The 15,916-nt window shown below is 47.7% G+C and overlaps 2 protein-coding genes across 12 annotated transcripts in view; one reads left to right on the forward strand and one right to left on the reverse strand.

The window, feature by feature from the left end:
* Positions 1-207: 207 nt before the first annotated feature.
* On the reverse strand, positions 208-7,529 carry UBIAD1 (UbiA prenyltransferase domain containing 1). Of its 2 annotated transcripts, none has more exons than XM_040326323.1 (3): positions 7,425-7,529; positions 3,505-4,126; positions 208-943 (listed from the first exon to the last, which is right to left on the reverse strand). In XM_040326323.1, exons 2-3 carry the CDS (start codon positions 4,058-4,060, stop codon positions 456-458), a joined length of 1,044 nt encoding a protein of 347 aa, XP_040182257.1. In that variant the 5' UTR covers positions 4,061-4,126; positions 7,425-7,529; the 3' UTR covers positions 208-455. The 2 variants fall into 2 exon arrangements, with proteins under 2 accessions (XP_040182257.1, XP_040182258.1); XM_040326324.1 differs by lacking the exon at positions 7,425-7,529 and adding an exon at positions 7,004-7,226.
* A 943-nt stretch (positions 7,530-8,472) lies between these two features.
* The window catches only part of MTOR (mechanistic target of rapamycin kinase), a 212,797-nt gene continuing 205,353 nt past the window's right edge, over positions 8,473-15,916 (forward strand). For 6 of the 10 annotated variants that reach the window (XM_040326331.1, XM_040326334.1, XM_040326333.1 and 3 more), the window contains exon 1: positions 8,474-8,648. The gene's annotated coding sequence lies outside the window, so the exon portion shown is untranslated. Of the gene's footprint in view, positions 8,649-15,916 lie in introns of all 10 variants that reach the window. The other 4 variants (XM_040326325.1, XM_040326329.1, XM_040326326.1 and 1 more) reach the window with 1 other exon arrangement.

Genomic DNA, 15,916 nt, shown 5'->3' on the forward strand with positions numbered 1-15,916 from the left:
AGAGCGTCCTGACTCTCCTGTAGTCGAAGGGAGGGGGCGAGCACGACACTCCACACCAGGGAGAAAGCCTTGCATTACTGTGTGGAGTTACAGACAGAAGAACAGGAAGTGAGGGTTTCTCAGAAGAAATAAGGACATTTAAAAGCAAAATGGAAGGATGAGGTAAGTGAAGGAGGACTGCACAAAATTAAAGGAAGCTATTTAGGGGGGGAAAAAAATGCCATATGTGTGTTTTTTGGTGTGTAAGGCGTTCACATGAAGTACAAATTTATACCGGCTTTACATCCCCCTTTTTTTTTTTTTATTAGTAATTCTTGGATGGAGTGACTCTTCCATGACAAGTTTTTCTCTCTGTAAGACATGATACGATCTGCCACAAGAACCCAAAACACGCAATTAGTGCAACTTTGTGAAGAAGAATGTACTACAGTGCGATGCAAGTCACTGAATGTCCACTAGAGTTTTGGAAGCGATCCGGCGGGTGCCACCAAAATACCGAACAAGTAGAAAAGTCCAACAAACAGGTTGAGCTTGGCTGTTTTCTGGGGGATGCCAGCGAAGTTTTGGCTCCTGAATTGGCGCTCCAAGGAAAATGCCAATGGGATGGTGAGAAGCGGCAGGGCCATGCTGATGGTGTAACGGGTGGCCAGGATGCAGAAGATGACATACGGGCAGAAGACCAGCAGGTTGTATAGTACGTAGGAAAGGGTTGGTCCGATGAGGATGGCCATGGTGACAATACCAGCCTGCCTGTCTGACTCCATGTCCCGGGTGTTGTTGCTGTGAAGGATGGCTTCCGTGTTCAATGCCAACGGCACGGCATACAGCAAGGGGGTGACCGAGAGATACCCGACCTGGACTGCGTGGGCGAACATGACCGCCAAGGGTCCGAAGGTGATGAGGATCACCAAGTCGCCTAGAGCCACGTACTTGAATCCGATTCCTAAAAGAAAAAAAAAAAAATGAAGGCAAACTTAGAACAAGGATTTGACCAAATTGAGTTTATTATCACATTAACCACTTGCCGACGGCTGCCCGTCATCTGACGTCCTGGGCTTTGTGGGGGGGGGGGGGGGATATCTGAATAATGGGTGCAGCTTCAGGCATCATTCAGATATCGGCTTTTTCAACCAGTGATTTCCTACACCACAAGAACGCTCATAACAGCTGGTCAGCCCCTTGATCGTTCTTACGGGCGGTGAGAGGGGACGTCCCACTCCCTCCCGCCGCCCTCTGCTACTATTGGCGAGTCGGAGAATGGATCCGCCGGCCCCGAATGTTTGCCATAGAGATTTCCGGCGGACCAGATGGTCGCTGGAGTCTCTATGATCATCGGAGGCCGGTCGCGATGTTATGACGTCACGCCCAGTCTCAGCATCCAAAAAATGGAGAAGCCGAGATCTGATTTTTATGAGATGACTCCCCCCCTACAGAGGACCTGTCATGTCATATTCCTATTACAAGAGATGATTACATTCTTTGTAATAGGAATAAAAGTGATCAATTTTTTATTTATTTTTTTAAGTGTCAAACTAAAAATGTTAAATGTATATATAAAAACATTTTTTAAAGTGCCCCTGTTAGAGCAATAGCCCTAGACCTCCTCTGTAACTCAAAATATGTAACCAAAAAAAAAGTTGCAATGACCGCCATTGTATTCTCTAGGGCCCTCTTCTGCAATTAGTGGACCTCCAGCTGTTGCAAAACTACAAGTCCCATCATGCCTCTGCCTCTGGGTGTCAGGCTTGTTGCTGTCAGAGTCTTGCTATGCCTCATGGGACTTGTAGTTCTGCAACAGCTGGAGGTCCGCTAATTGCATATCCCTGCTCTAGAGCAATGATGGCGAACTGGGCCCTGTAGAATCCTTCCACTGGAAGCCACAAAAGTCAGACCTTTTGGTCAGTGACTGAGTACTTCATCGGTCGTTACGCAGCACTGGAGCAAAGTACAAAATGAGCATGGAGATGAGTTTTGAATAATCTCAGATGATTCATTGCACTTTATAAAATCTGGACATTATCGAGTATGCCAGGGGTTGACAAATTTGCTTGGAATCTAGGAGCCAGCTAGAAAAGTTAGGAGCCAGAAAACGCGCCCCGTCCCGACGAGCTTGCGCGCAGAAGCGAACACATACGTGAGCAGCGCCCGCATATGTAAACGGTGTTCAAACCACACATGTGAGGTATCGCCGTCCTTTTATTAAAGGACCCAGAGGTCCCCAGGGCCCCCCCCCTTTTTTTATATATATTTTTCTTCATTTCTTCTTTTTTTGTAACGGCCCCCCCCCCCGCGTCTCAATTTGCGGCAGCCCCCCCCCCCCCCCTCAATTTCAGGTGGCAGCACCCCACCCCACCCCCCCGGTTCTCTGCTCCAGGAGGGCCCATGCCTGAAGCTATGTAAAGGGTCCCATAATTCCTGATGGAGGCCCTGCCTATAGGAACAAGTTAGTGATGGAAGTTTACTTCCTCTTTAAAGGCGATAAGTGCTCTGAAAATAGTCTATTATTCAATGGACTATTTTTGGAGCACTTAACATCTTTAATCTGTTTGCGCACAATATTTAATATTTGTATTTATTAATACACTTTAATCAGCAAACCAGCGCTTTAATATTTATTATTTTTTGTATTATTTTGCATATAATCACCGTATTAATTCATGCATGTTAACTATTTATCGAAATATCTTTATAATTTACTTGGTGTTTGTTTTTTTCTTTTTTTAATTAAAATGCTGCACTGTATTTATTTTTTTATCGGGCCTTAATGAATGAGAATTGATCTTCCGATTGAGGCGATATATCTGTCTTTCTTGAAAACCCATGTGACATTGGTGCAAGGCCTAGGTATCCAAGGAGATGTTTTGAAAAATACTATACTATGAAGTCCATTCCTTTTTTGTTGTCAACATTAATTGATGAGAACATCTCAAACTTTAAATTAACAAATGTCAATCTGCACAATTATCACAATCACACCAGGGAATAAGCTAGCACTTGGGAGTGATAATTATCCACCCTCAATGTGTACCAATAACAAAAATATTTATTGCAGTGCTACCCTCACTAATCTCAATTCACAAAAAGACAAAGAAAAAATATATATATATATAATAACCCGGACCTTTAGGCAGCTAAAGGACCTGGCCAGTTTTTGCGATTCGGCACTGCGTCGCTTTAACTGACAATTGCGCGGTCGTGCGACGTGGCTCCCAAACGAAATTGGCGTCCTTTTTTTCCCACAAATAGAGCTTTCTTTTGGTGGTATTTGATCACCTCTGCGGTTTTTATTTTTTGCGCTATAAACAAAAAAAGAGCGACAATTTTGAAAAAAAAAAATGCAATATTTTAAACTTTTTGCTATAATAAATATCCCTCAAAAATATATAAAAAACATTATTTTTTTTCCTCAGTTTAGGCCGATACGTTTTCTTCTTCTTATTTTTGGTAAAAAAATTTTTTTTTATAGCGTTTACAAAAAAGGGGATAGTCATCTACAAATCCTACCTCCAGTATAGAGGAAAGACCCAGATAGGCCCCCAAAATATATCAGGGCCATGTGCTCCAACTTGAGCGTGGACAGGAAGTAGAGACACGCGGCGCTCACACACCCGAGCGTGTACAGCACCATGCCGAACCGCACCACGTCCTGCGGCTCCAAAATCTGGTCCACCAAAGTCCTGTCGTCGCTCTTCTTGTGGTCGATGCCTTTACTGAAGTCGTAGTAAGTGTTGACCAAATTCCCGGCCCCGTGGACGGCCAGGACCGCCACGGCGCAGGCCAGGAGCACGAAAAAGTCCAGCGAGCCTTCGGACCGGTACGCCAAGGCGCTGCCCAGGGCCACGGGGGTGAGGGAGGCGCTGAAGCTCCAGGGGCGGAGGGCGAGGACGTAGCTTGCGCATTTCCTCTTCCAGCCCGCGGCTTTGGTCGGGGGTCTGTCCACCGGCGGCTGAGCGGGGATGTTGGGCAGCGGCGCGGAGTCCTTGGAGAGGTCGGTGTACCCCACGCCGTTAAACAGCTCGGTGCTGATGCTGATGTTATTCGAGAAGTCTTCGGATTTCATGGTTGTGGTTGTGGGAAAAATACAAGATGTGGCTTCGGAATCGGATGTTCAAGGATCAACCCCCGACTGCAAAACAAATAACGAAAGATTATTAACCCGTTCTGCTCTCAGCCCTTTAGACCCCCCCATTGTGATGCACGTTCCCTCCAATGGGTGGCATTCGGGGGCAGTACTACCCATCAAACACAACCGGAGGGGGGTATAATTTTTGCTAAAGCATAACACCATGTGTACAACAACCACTGTGTCGGGTTATATGGGAGGAGTCTTAGATGGATCCTCACATTTAGATACACTAACAAACCGAAGCCAGCTAAAACAGAAGTACCTTGGATTACGAGCATAATCCGTTCCAGGAGAGTGCTTGTAATCCAAAGCACTTGCATATCAAAGCGAGTTTCCCCATAGAAGTCAATGGAAACGAAGATAAGTTCCACATTGACTTCTATTGTATGCAATACCGCATGTGGCCAGAAGTGCGGGGGCGCCAGAGAGACTCAGAAGCACTTGGAAACCCTCGGGAACAGAGGCCGGGATTCAGAGAGATCGGCGCATCTTTAGATAGGCGTAGCACATCTCATATGCGCTACGCCGACGTAACATTGAGAGGCAAGTACTGTATTCACAAAGCACTTTCTCCCATATGTACGCCGGCGTAACGTAAATGGGCCGGCGTAGGCCCGCGTAAATCAAAGTAGCAAGGCCGTGGGCGTGTTGTATTATAATGAAGCGTGACCCCATGTAAATGAAGCGCCGAACGAACGGCGCATGCTCAGTATCACGTCAAATTTACTCCCTAACATACGCCGGCTCAATGCCTGTGACATGAACGTTACCTATGCCCAGCCCCATTCACGTACGACTTACGTAAACGACTTCAAATACGACGCTGTTCCTGCGCCCATACCTTAACATGACGTACCCCTGCTTTATGAGGGGTAAACTTACGCCGGACGTACGCCTTACGTAAACGGCGTAGCTTAATGCGACGGGCGCAAGTACGTTCGTGAATCGGCGTATCTAGGTCATTTGCATATTCGACGCGAAAATTGACGGAGGCGCCCCTAGCGGCCAGCGTAAATATGCGCCCAAGATACGACGGCGTAAGGAGACTTACGTCGGTCGTATCTTGTCAAAATTCAGGCGTATCCGAGTTCCTGAATAAGCGCATAGATACGACGGCGCACATTTGGACTTACGACGGCGTATCTGGAGATACGTTGTCGTAAGTCCTTTCTGAATCCCAGCCAGAGTGTTTCTGAGTGCATCCGAGCGGCTCCGAACATCACCAGCGCCCCTGCACCTCTGGCCAAATGTGGTACTGCACACTGCAGAGGCTTTTTTTTTAACCACTTCCTATTCTGCCTATAAACATATGACATCCACAAGATGGCTCTGCCCTCCTGCTCTGGGATGGCGGGTTGGCAAGCCCATATTGCGGGTTCCCGACCCGCCATCCCCGAGCATCAGAGTGAATAACGGAGCCGGTGTTCTAACGATATGTGCCCTCCGTTGAAAAAAAGTGAGCAGGATGGAGCCGCACTCCAGCTAATTTGGCAATCAGCCGGAGTGACGTGACCAATGGCGCATCACAGGAGGCATTTTTCTACAGAGTCGGCACTACCCAGGCCAATTTTCGGCACTGTCACGCTTTGAATGACAATTGAGCGGTCTTGCGACGTGGCTCCCAAACAAAATTGACGCCCCCGCCCCCACAAAAATAGAGCTTTCTTTTGGTGGTATTTGATCACCTCTGCGTTTTTTATTTTTTTGCGTTAACAAAAAAGGGCTTCGGCCTAGTCCACCGCGATCCTGGGAAAAGCCGTGGACTAGGCCGAAGCCTCGCCTAAAAAAATCCTGCTCGCAGCGATCCTGGGAAAAGGCCACGAGTGGCCTCTTCCCAGGATTGCGGCGAGCCGCGGGCAGGATTTTTTAGGCAAAGCCGCGGCTTCGCCTACTCCACGGAGAACCGACCTATGGATAAAAAAATATTTAAAAAAAAAAATCTATCAATTTTATTTATTTTTTTATATATTTTTTTCCCTCAGTTTAGGCCGATACGTATTCTTCTACATATTTTTGGTAAAAAAAAAAAAAAAAGCGTATTAGTGATCGGTTTGCGCAAAAGTTATAGCGCCTACAAAATAGGGGATAGATTTATGACTTTTTTTTTTTTTACTAGTAACGGCGGCGCTCTGCGATTTTTGTCAGGACTGTGATATTGCGGCGGACACATCGGACACTTTTGACACTATTTTGGGACCATTCACATTTATACAGCGATCAGTGCTATAAATATGCGCTGCTTACTGTATAAATTTGACTGGCAGGGAAGGAAATAACCACTAGGGGGCGATCGAGGGGTTAAATGTGTCCCCTAGGAAGTGATTCTAACTGTGGGGGGAGGGGACTGACTGGGGGAGGTGACCGATGGTTGTCCCTATGTACAACGGATACACCATCGGTCTCCTCTCCCTGACAGGACGTGGATCTCTGCGTGTTTACACACAGAGATCCCTGGCTCTGTAAATGCTAATCGCAGCCGCCAGGCACGCGCATCGGCACCCACGTGACCCGCCAGGCACGCGCATCGGCACCCGCGTGACCCGCCAGGCACGCGCATCGGCACCCGCGTGACCCGCCAGGCACAGATGTTCCCCGATGCGCGGGCAGGGAACTAGTAAACAGGAGGACGTCCAGGCCGGCAATTGAGCACCGCGCCGTAGACGTTTTTCGACTACAGCGTGGGGCGCAAAATGGTTAAAGAATCGGAATCGCGATTGTCCGCCCCTCCCGATCTTGAAACAGCATTTCCCCGATTCTATGTAACAAGTGATCACCGGACAGAAGCTCCCAACTCTTCTCCTCTCCATCCAAAACTCTAAATAAAAAAGCTGACTGTAAAAAAATATAATAATAAACATATAAAAAAAACACACAGACCTGAAAATGCTCCCTGTCTGGCAGTCACGCTGATCCCCAGGTTTCAGCAGAGATATACAGAATAAGCGCACAGCTCTGGAGGTGTAAATCCACAGCGATTACTCGCTACATGGCTCTTCGCTGCCTCTCACGCCGCTGAATCCAGAGGAGGGACATGACAGCCAGGCAATAGGCATTACATTGGAGGGCACAGTGCTGTACACACCCCCTTCCACACGGGGGGGCTCTCTGTTTTCTTTTTTTTCTAAGGATGTCCACCGACAGCAGCAGCCAATTAGGACGCAGCTTATTAAATGCTATGTGTAAGAAGGGAGACTAAAATGAGATCCGATTGGCTGCTAGTGGTGAAGAGGTTTCCCCTGTAGGATTAGTACATTATCGGCCCGGTGTGGTGAGATGAACACCGAGCCCCAGCACTCACCTCTCCCCTCTTCTACCTCTCTACGTGTCCTCTGGAGGCCGCCATATTTGCTGTGCTACAGCGTAATCCTTCCCCCCCTTCTCAGATTAGGCGACATGTCACAATGTGAAACGGAAGTGACGTTCGGTCGCCGCCATCTTGCTACACCCCGCACTCCTCCATAGTAAGGATACACTGAGGAGAGGAAGCGGCCATCTTGCTACACCCCGCACTCCTCCATAGTAAGGATAACACTGAGGAGAGGAAGCGGCCATCTTGCTACACCCCGCACTCCTCCATAGTAAGGATACACTGAGGAGAGGAAGCGGCCATCTTGCTACACCCCGCACTCCTCCATAGTAAGGATACACTGAGGAGAGGAAGCGGCCATCTTGCTACACCCCGCACTCCTCCATAGTAAGGATACACTGAGGAGAGGAAGCGGCCATCTTGCTACACCCCGCACTCCTCCATAGTAAGGATACACTGAGAAGAGGAAGCGGCCATCTTGCTACACCCACCGGAGTTTTACATTTTTCAGTTTTTTTTTAACAGTAAAGTGAGTTTATATAGTGAAATACAGTACATAGAACTCCGTCTGACTGGTTAAATGTTGAATTTTAAAAGCCGTGAACTTCTGTCAGATTAGCAAACCTACGAGATGAGCACGCTTGTTAAAATTCAACATCTAAACATTCAGACGGAGTTGTAAGTACTGTATTTTTCCTATATATATATATATATATACCCACTTTACTGTTAAAAACAAGTGTAAAATGCAAAACTCCGGTGGGTGTAACAAGATGTCCGCTTTCCCCTCCTCAGTGTATCCTTAGTATGGAGGAGTATGGGGTGCAGCAAGATGGCGACTTCCGTTACACATTCCGACGGGTCGCTTTATCTGACGAAACACTTGTGTCTTCCGCCCAAAACTGAGAGAACACACCCCCTAAAGAACATACGCCCACTGTAAGCGAGGCTGAGAAACTGCTGGTGGGCGGAGTGTGAGGAGGAGATGGGCGGGGTATGGGGAGGGTGTGGGCGAGGTGTGAAGTGGGGCGGTTCTGCTTGCACTGTAGGAACTCGTTTCCCCCGGAACCTCTCAGCGTATCATTGTTGTAGGTCGGGCTGTTTTTAAATCACCGGAAAAGCAGTTTGTGGAGCGGCGGGCGGTGTTAGGCCCGGTCGCTGGGCGGAATGGCGATAAGGTGACCGTAGGCGGGTGGCCGGACTGCGATAGAGAAGGTGAGGGGCCTGTCATGGTGTGTTCTCCGGGGAGAGGAGCCTCTCCGACCCGCACTGACCATATATACAGTAATATCCCCTCCCCCTCTGTGTATGTATACATCCCCTCCCCCCACCACACATACACACACATCAATACTCAGCACAAGGCCTCATCTACACCTCACAGGCCTCATCACCCCCAATACATGGAGGAGGAGGAATCACAATCATCATTCTCTATGGAGGGAGAGAGAGAGAGGGGTCACCTCCAAACTCACCCCCAAACCATTCCTGAAGATTTCCCTGTAGCTCTAATTGGGCGATATGTGCGTTTTATTCCCATAGAAATCGATGGAAACGCAACTTTTGGAGGCTTTTTTTTGTGCATTTGCGCGTTTTTCTGATCAAATTAATATTTTTTTTACTTAACGTAATATAAAAAATACACAGCATAAATTCATCATACATGTTAAATATGTAATACATAACCCCTAACCTTTAATATTAAACTCATTTATTTCGTGTTGGGTTATATATATATATTTAGTTTTTTTTGGGGGGGGGGGGGTATTTATTTATTGTATGTATTTATGTTTGTATATTTATTTTACATTTATTAGTAGTAGTCACGCCCTAAGAAAAATAATAAATATAGAATACACCTAACGTCTGCACATTTTTATGCAGCATTTGTGAGCTTTTAGGGGTGCACCAAATGTTTTTTTGGTGCCGATAACGAAAATGAAAAATACACTAGGCTGAAAAACCGATACCGAAAATGACCAATACGAAACTTAAAAAAAATTAAATAAATAGATGCAGGAGATGGTGAGAGACTGGGGACGTGGCGCAAGGGATAGTCAGAGACTGGGGACGTGGCGCAAGGGATGGTCAGAGACTGGGGACGTGGTGCAGGGGGACGGTCAGAGACTGGGGACGTGGCGCAGGAGATGGTCAAGAGACTGGGGACGTGGTGCAGGGGGACGGTCAGAGGCTGGGGACGTGGTGCAGGAGATGGTCAAGAGACTGGGGACGTGGTGCAGGGGGACGGTCAGAGGCTGGGGACGTGGTGCAGGGGACGGTCAGAGGCTGGGGACGTGGTGCAGGGGACGGTCAGAGACTGGGGACGTGACGCAGGAGATGGTCAAGAGACTGGGGACGTGGCGCAGGAGATGGTCAAGAGACTGGGGACGTGGCGCAGGAGATGGTCAAGAGACTGGGGACGTGGCGCAGGAGATGGTCAAGAGACTGGGGACGTGGCGCAGGAGACGGTCAAGAGACTGGGGACGTGGCGCAGGAGACGGTCAAGAGACTGGGGACGTGGCGCAGGAGACGGTCAAGAGACTGGGGACGTGGCGCAGGAGACGGTCAAGAGACTGGGGACGTGGCGCAGGAGACGGTCAAGAGACTGGGGACGTGGCGCAGGAGACGGTCAAGAGACTGGGGACGTGGCGCAGGAGACGGTCAAGAGACTGGGGACGTGGCGCAGGAGACGGTCAAGAGACTGGGGACGTGGCGCAGGAGACGGTCAAGAGACTGGGGACGTGGCGCAGGAGACGGTCAAGAGACTGGGGACGTGGCGCAGGAGACGGTCAAGAGACTGGGGACGTGGCGCAGGAGACGGTCAAGAGACTGGGGACGTGGCGCAGGAGACGGTCAAGAGACTGGGGACGTGGCGCAGGAGACGGTCAAGAGACTGGGGACGTGGCGCAGGAGACGGTCAAGAGACTGGGGACGTGGCGCAGGAGACGGTCAAGAGACTGGGGACGTGGCGCAGGAGACGGTCAAGAGACTGGGGACGTGGCGCAGGGGGACGGTCAAGAGACTGGGGACGTGGCGCAGGGGGACGGTCAAGAGACTGGGGACGTGGCGCAGGGGGACGGTCAAGAGACTGGGGACGTGGCGCAGGGGGACGGTCAAGAGGCTGGGGACGTGGCGCAGGGGGACGGTCAGAGGCTGGGGACGTGGCGCAGGGGGACGGTCAGAGGCTGGGGACGTGGCGCAGGGGGACGGTCAGAGGCTGGGGACGTGGCGCAGGGGGACGGTCAGAGGCTGGGGACGTGGTGCAGGAGATCAAAGTAGCCTCACCAGTGTCCATTAGATGCAGCCAGCCGGTGCATGGGAAGAGAGAGTTGAGCCGCCGCCTGGATGATTAGAGCTCCGGGAAGATAACCGCTTTAATTTCAATCGCTGTGTTTTCCCTGTCGTGCGCCGTCACATACAGCCTCTCCCCCCCTTGTCCAGGAAACTTTGATAGACAGATCACCCGTTCCAGGATTGGATGGGTTATCTGTCTATCAAAGTGCCTGGACAAAGAGAAGGGGCTGTATGTGACAGCGCGCGGCGGGGAACACCAAGCTATTGAAATGGTTATGTTCCCGGAGCTCTACTCAACCAGGTGGCGGCACTCCTTTCTCTTCTGCGCTATATGACGCCCCGTAAGGGGCGGCACCAGGGGCGGAGCCCCGCCAAAGTCCGGTCCATTGTTGGCCCTTTTTCTCTTTCAGCAAATTGCCGAAAAGGAGGCCAAAATTTCGGTGCATACCTATGAGCTTTGGTGGTATTTATTTCTATTGGCCAATAGAAAACTATCGCGTTTTTTTATTATTTTTTTTCAGTTGTTTCTACTACTAGACATTCAATAAGCGAATACTAAGTAACAATAAATAACCCTAACCATAAAAAATAAAGTTTTATTATTATATTTTCTTTTTTTCATTGGGGTAAGAGGTTAAGTTGAGTTTAGGAATCAGGGTTCTTTTGTTAGGGTGTTACTACATCTACTACTACTACTACTCATAAATACCTTTTTAATAAATGAATACTAAGTAACAATAATTAACCCCTAACCTTAAAAAATTACGATTATTTTGCTTTAACACTTTAGCTTTTCCATTACCATTTTTTTTCCTTATTTCTTGGTATATTTTTTCATTGGGGTAAGGCTTAACGCCTTACCCCAATGAAAAAATATACCAAGAAATAATAATAAAAAAAAAATAGTGGTTGTAAACCCTAGTCGGGAAAAAAAAAACCCTGTAAGACAAAGTCATAATGGGCTAGTATGCATAGCCCACATGCACGCCCCTAACCCAAGACAGGCTGGATAATGTACATCATCCAGCCTGTCTTGGGTTAGGCTCATGCCACCCGCCTGCAGTAAATGTGCGGTGGGAGCGTGGGAAGCAGTCAGTAAAATTAGGAGGAGGAGGTTGTGCTGCATTTCACCACTTAAGGACCAAGCCTGTTTTCCAGACTCAGTGTTTACAAGTTAAAAAAATATTTTTTGCTAGAAAATTACTTGGGACCCCCAAACATTATATTATACATTTATTTTTTTTCTAACACCCTAGAGAATAAAATTACGGTCATTCCAATACTTTTTGTCACACCGTATTTTCGCAACGGTCTTAGGAGCACACTTTTTTTTTTTTTTTTTGGAAAACAATTCACTTTTTTCAATAAAAAAAAAAAAAAATAAGACAACAGTAAAGTTAGCCCAATTTTTATTTTTATTTTTTATATTGTGAAAGATAATGTTACACCGAGTAAATTGATACCCAATGTGTCACGCTTCAAAATTGCTCCCGCTCGTGGAATGGCGACAAACTTTTTTCCTTAATCTCCATAGGCGACGTTTAAAAAATTCTACAGGTTACCAGTTTTGAGTCAGACGAGGTCTTGGGCTAGAATCATTGCTCTCACGATGCGTGGGGGTTGAACACAGTTTTCATATGCAACAGCTGCTCATGTATGCGCTCACTTCTGTGCGTGAGCTCGTCGGGACGGGGCGCTTTAAAAATGTTTTTTATTTATTTTACCTTTGATTTAAAAAAATAATAATTTTGGGTCACTTTTATTCCTATTACAAGGAATGTAAACATCCCTTGTAATTGAAAAAAGCATGACCGGTCCTCTTAGGCCCCTTTCACATTGAGGTGGCTTGCAAGCGCTATTGCGCTAAAAATAGTGCCTGCAAACCGACCCTAAACAGCGGCTGGTCAAAAAGACCTCAGATCTCGTATTTGGACTTAAATGCAATAAAAAAAGAAAACATTTTGTCATTTGAAAAGATGACAAAAAAATTTGCCCTTTAAGAAGCATGGGCGAAAGTGACGTTTTGACATCGCTTCCGCCCTGCTATGGTGTGGAGAAGAGTGGGGGCCATGTTGCCCTCACTTGTATCCATAACCAGGAAAGAGAAGGACCCGATCTCCTCCGCCGCTACCGACGGCGCTGGTAAGTGGTGGAGGGTGCGGGAGATCGGCGTGAGGGCAGCTGCTGCCATTACTGAGATATCCATCTTTAAAGTGCCGACGTGTGTGTATATATATAGTGGGCGGGGGGGGTACCAGAGAATGTATGGGAAAACGTAAATGTACTTAAAGTGAAGCAATACCTTTCACTTCTCAATGCATGTAAATACACTAGCTCTGTGGGGAATCTTGGTCAGCTTGTTGGTCACTGCTCCCGAACCACAAGTGACAGGGACACCAAACCTGGACTACCGATATGGTAGATTACCTAGGCAAGCTGGCCGACCCCAACATTGGATATGCTGTAGTCCTGGGTCCCCTCTCGGTGCTCCCCAAGTTTGGTGTCAGTTTGGTCTCAGTGTGGGGGGGTAGTTTATATGAAATGCCACAGTCAACACTAGAGCTCCATCCTCCTCCCCCCCAGGGACATGGGCTTCTCCAACACCCCCCCCCCCCATCTGCTCTAGCCCAGGATTCAGCAAGTGAAGGACATATACAGTTGTGCTCATAAGTTTACATGATTGAATTTATGATTTCTTCAGAGAATTATGAATGATACACAAAAACTTTTCTTTCACTCATGTTTAGTGTTTGGCTGAAGCCATTTTTTATCAATCAACTGTGTTTACTCTTTTTTTTTTTTTTATATCATAATGAAACCAGAAACTACCCAAATGACCCTGATCAAAAGTTTACATACCCTGGTGTTTTTTTCGCCTGATAACATGTACATAAGTTGACACAAAGGGGTTTGAATGGCTATTAAAGGTAACCACCCTCACCTGTGATCTGATTGCTTGTAATTAAAGGGGTGTTCCTGGCATTTTTCATGTTTATTAAAAGTCGGCAGCTACAAAAAGTGTAGCTGCTGGCTTTTAATAAACATGCACTCACCTGCTCCACGTTCCTCTAATCCCCCCACCCCCTCCGGCCAGGGTCCTCATTGCTACTGTGGGCACCCGGCCGTGACAGCTTTCGGCTTCACGACCAGGCACTCACTGCGCATGCGCTTCCTGATTGGAAAGGCGATCGCCTGGGACCTGTCACGTGTCCCAGACGATCACCTACAGAGAGGGGCTGCCAAAATACGATATGACGTATCGCCTTAGCGGCCCCTTGGCGGAAGGAGGAAGTGGTAAAGGATGTCCCACTCCTGAAGCCCCCCCTCCCCCAAAAAAAAATACATGCCAAATGTGGCATGTAAGGGGGCAAGGAGTGTTTTAAGCGGAAGTTCCACTTTTGGGTGGAACTCCGCTTTAGTGTGTGTGTGTGTGTGTGTGTGTGTGTGTGTGTGTGTGTGTGTAAAAGGTCAATGAGTTTCTGGACTCCTGACAGACCCTTGCATCTTTCATCCAGTGCTGCACTGACGTTTCTGGATTCTGAGTCATGGGGTAAGAAAAATAATTGTCAAAGGATCTGTGGGGAAAAAGGTAGTTGAACTGTATAAAATGGGAAAGCGATATAAAAAGATATCCAAGGAATTGAGAATGCCAGTCAGCAGTGTTCAAACTCTAATCAAGAAGTGGAAAATAAGGGGTTCTGGTGAAACCAAACCACGGTCAGGTAGACCAACTAAAATTTCAGCCACAACTGCCAAGAAAATTGTTTGGGATGCAAAGAAAAACCCAAAAATAACTTCAGGTGAAATACAGGATTTCCTGAGAACATGTGGTGTGGCTGTTTCAAGATTCACAATAAGGAGGCACTTGAAGAAAGATGGGCTGCATGGTCGAGTCACCAGAAGAAAGCCATTACTACGCAAATGTCACAAAGTATCCCGCTTACAATACACCAAACAGCACAGAGACAGGCCTCAAACCTTCTGCCACAAAGACATTTGGAGTGATGAGACCAAAATTTAGCTTTTTGACCACAACATAAAGGCTACATTTGTAGACTCAACAAGGTCTATGATGAAAGGTACACCATCCCTACTGTGAAACACGGAGGTGAATCGCTGATGATTTGGGGATGTGTGAGCTACAAAGGCACAGGAAATTTGGTCACAATTGATGACAAGATGAATGCAGTATGTTATCAAAAAATACTGGAGGAACATTTCATTCATCAGCCAGGAAGCTGCACATGGGAAGTACATGGGACATTCCAAGATGACAATGATCCAAAACACAAGGCCAAGTCCACCTGTCATTGGCTACAGCAGAATAAAGTGAAGGTTCTGGAGTGGCCATCTCAGTCTCCTGACCTCAATATCATTGCGCCCCTCTGGGGAGATCTCAAACGTGCCGTTTATACAAGACAGCCCAAGAATTTACAGGAATTGGAGGCTTTTTGCCAAACGGAATGGGCAGCTTTACCATCTGAGAAGATAAAGAGCCTCATCCACAAATACCACAAAATACTTCAAGCTGTCATTGATGTTAAAGCGGATGTGCCATGGGGAAAAAATATTAAAAGCCAGCAGCTACAAATACTGCAGCTGCTGACTTTTAATATTAGGACACTTACCTGTCCTGGAGTCCAGCGCTGATCGCAGCAGAGCACGAGCGATCGCTCGTCTCTCTGCTGCTCCCCCCACCATCCACGCTGAGGGAACCAGGAAGTGAAGCGCTGCGGCTTCACTGCCCGGTTCCCTACGGCGCATGCGCGAGTCGCGCTGCGCCCGCCGATTGGCTCACACGCTGTGTGCTGGGAGCCGAGTGTTCCCAGCACACAACGGGCGACAGACGGGAAGTCAGAAAAACCCGTCTTTTGCCCGTAGCGTGTGGCCGGAAGTGGGTGCAAATACCTGTCTTTAGACAGGTATCTGCACCCCCCTCCCCCCTGAAAGGTGTCAAATGTGACACCGGAGGGGGGGGGGGGGGTTCCGATCAGCGGGACTCCACTTTAGGGTGGAGAACCGCTTTAAAGGGGGCAATACACTGTATTAAGAGTTGGGGTATGTAAACTTTTGATCAGGGTCATTTGGGTAGTTTCTGTTATGATTTTAAAAAAGAGTAAACGCAGTTGATTGATAATAAATGACTTCCGTCAAACACTAACCATGAGTGAAAACATGTTTTTTTGCTC

This window comes from Rana temporaria, chromosome 10 (assembly GCF_905171775.1).
Source record: "Rana temporaria chromosome 10, aRanTem1.1, whole genome shotgun sequence".
Lineage (NCBI taxonomy): Eukaryota > Metazoa > Chordata > Amphibia > Anura > Ranidae > Rana > Rana temporaria.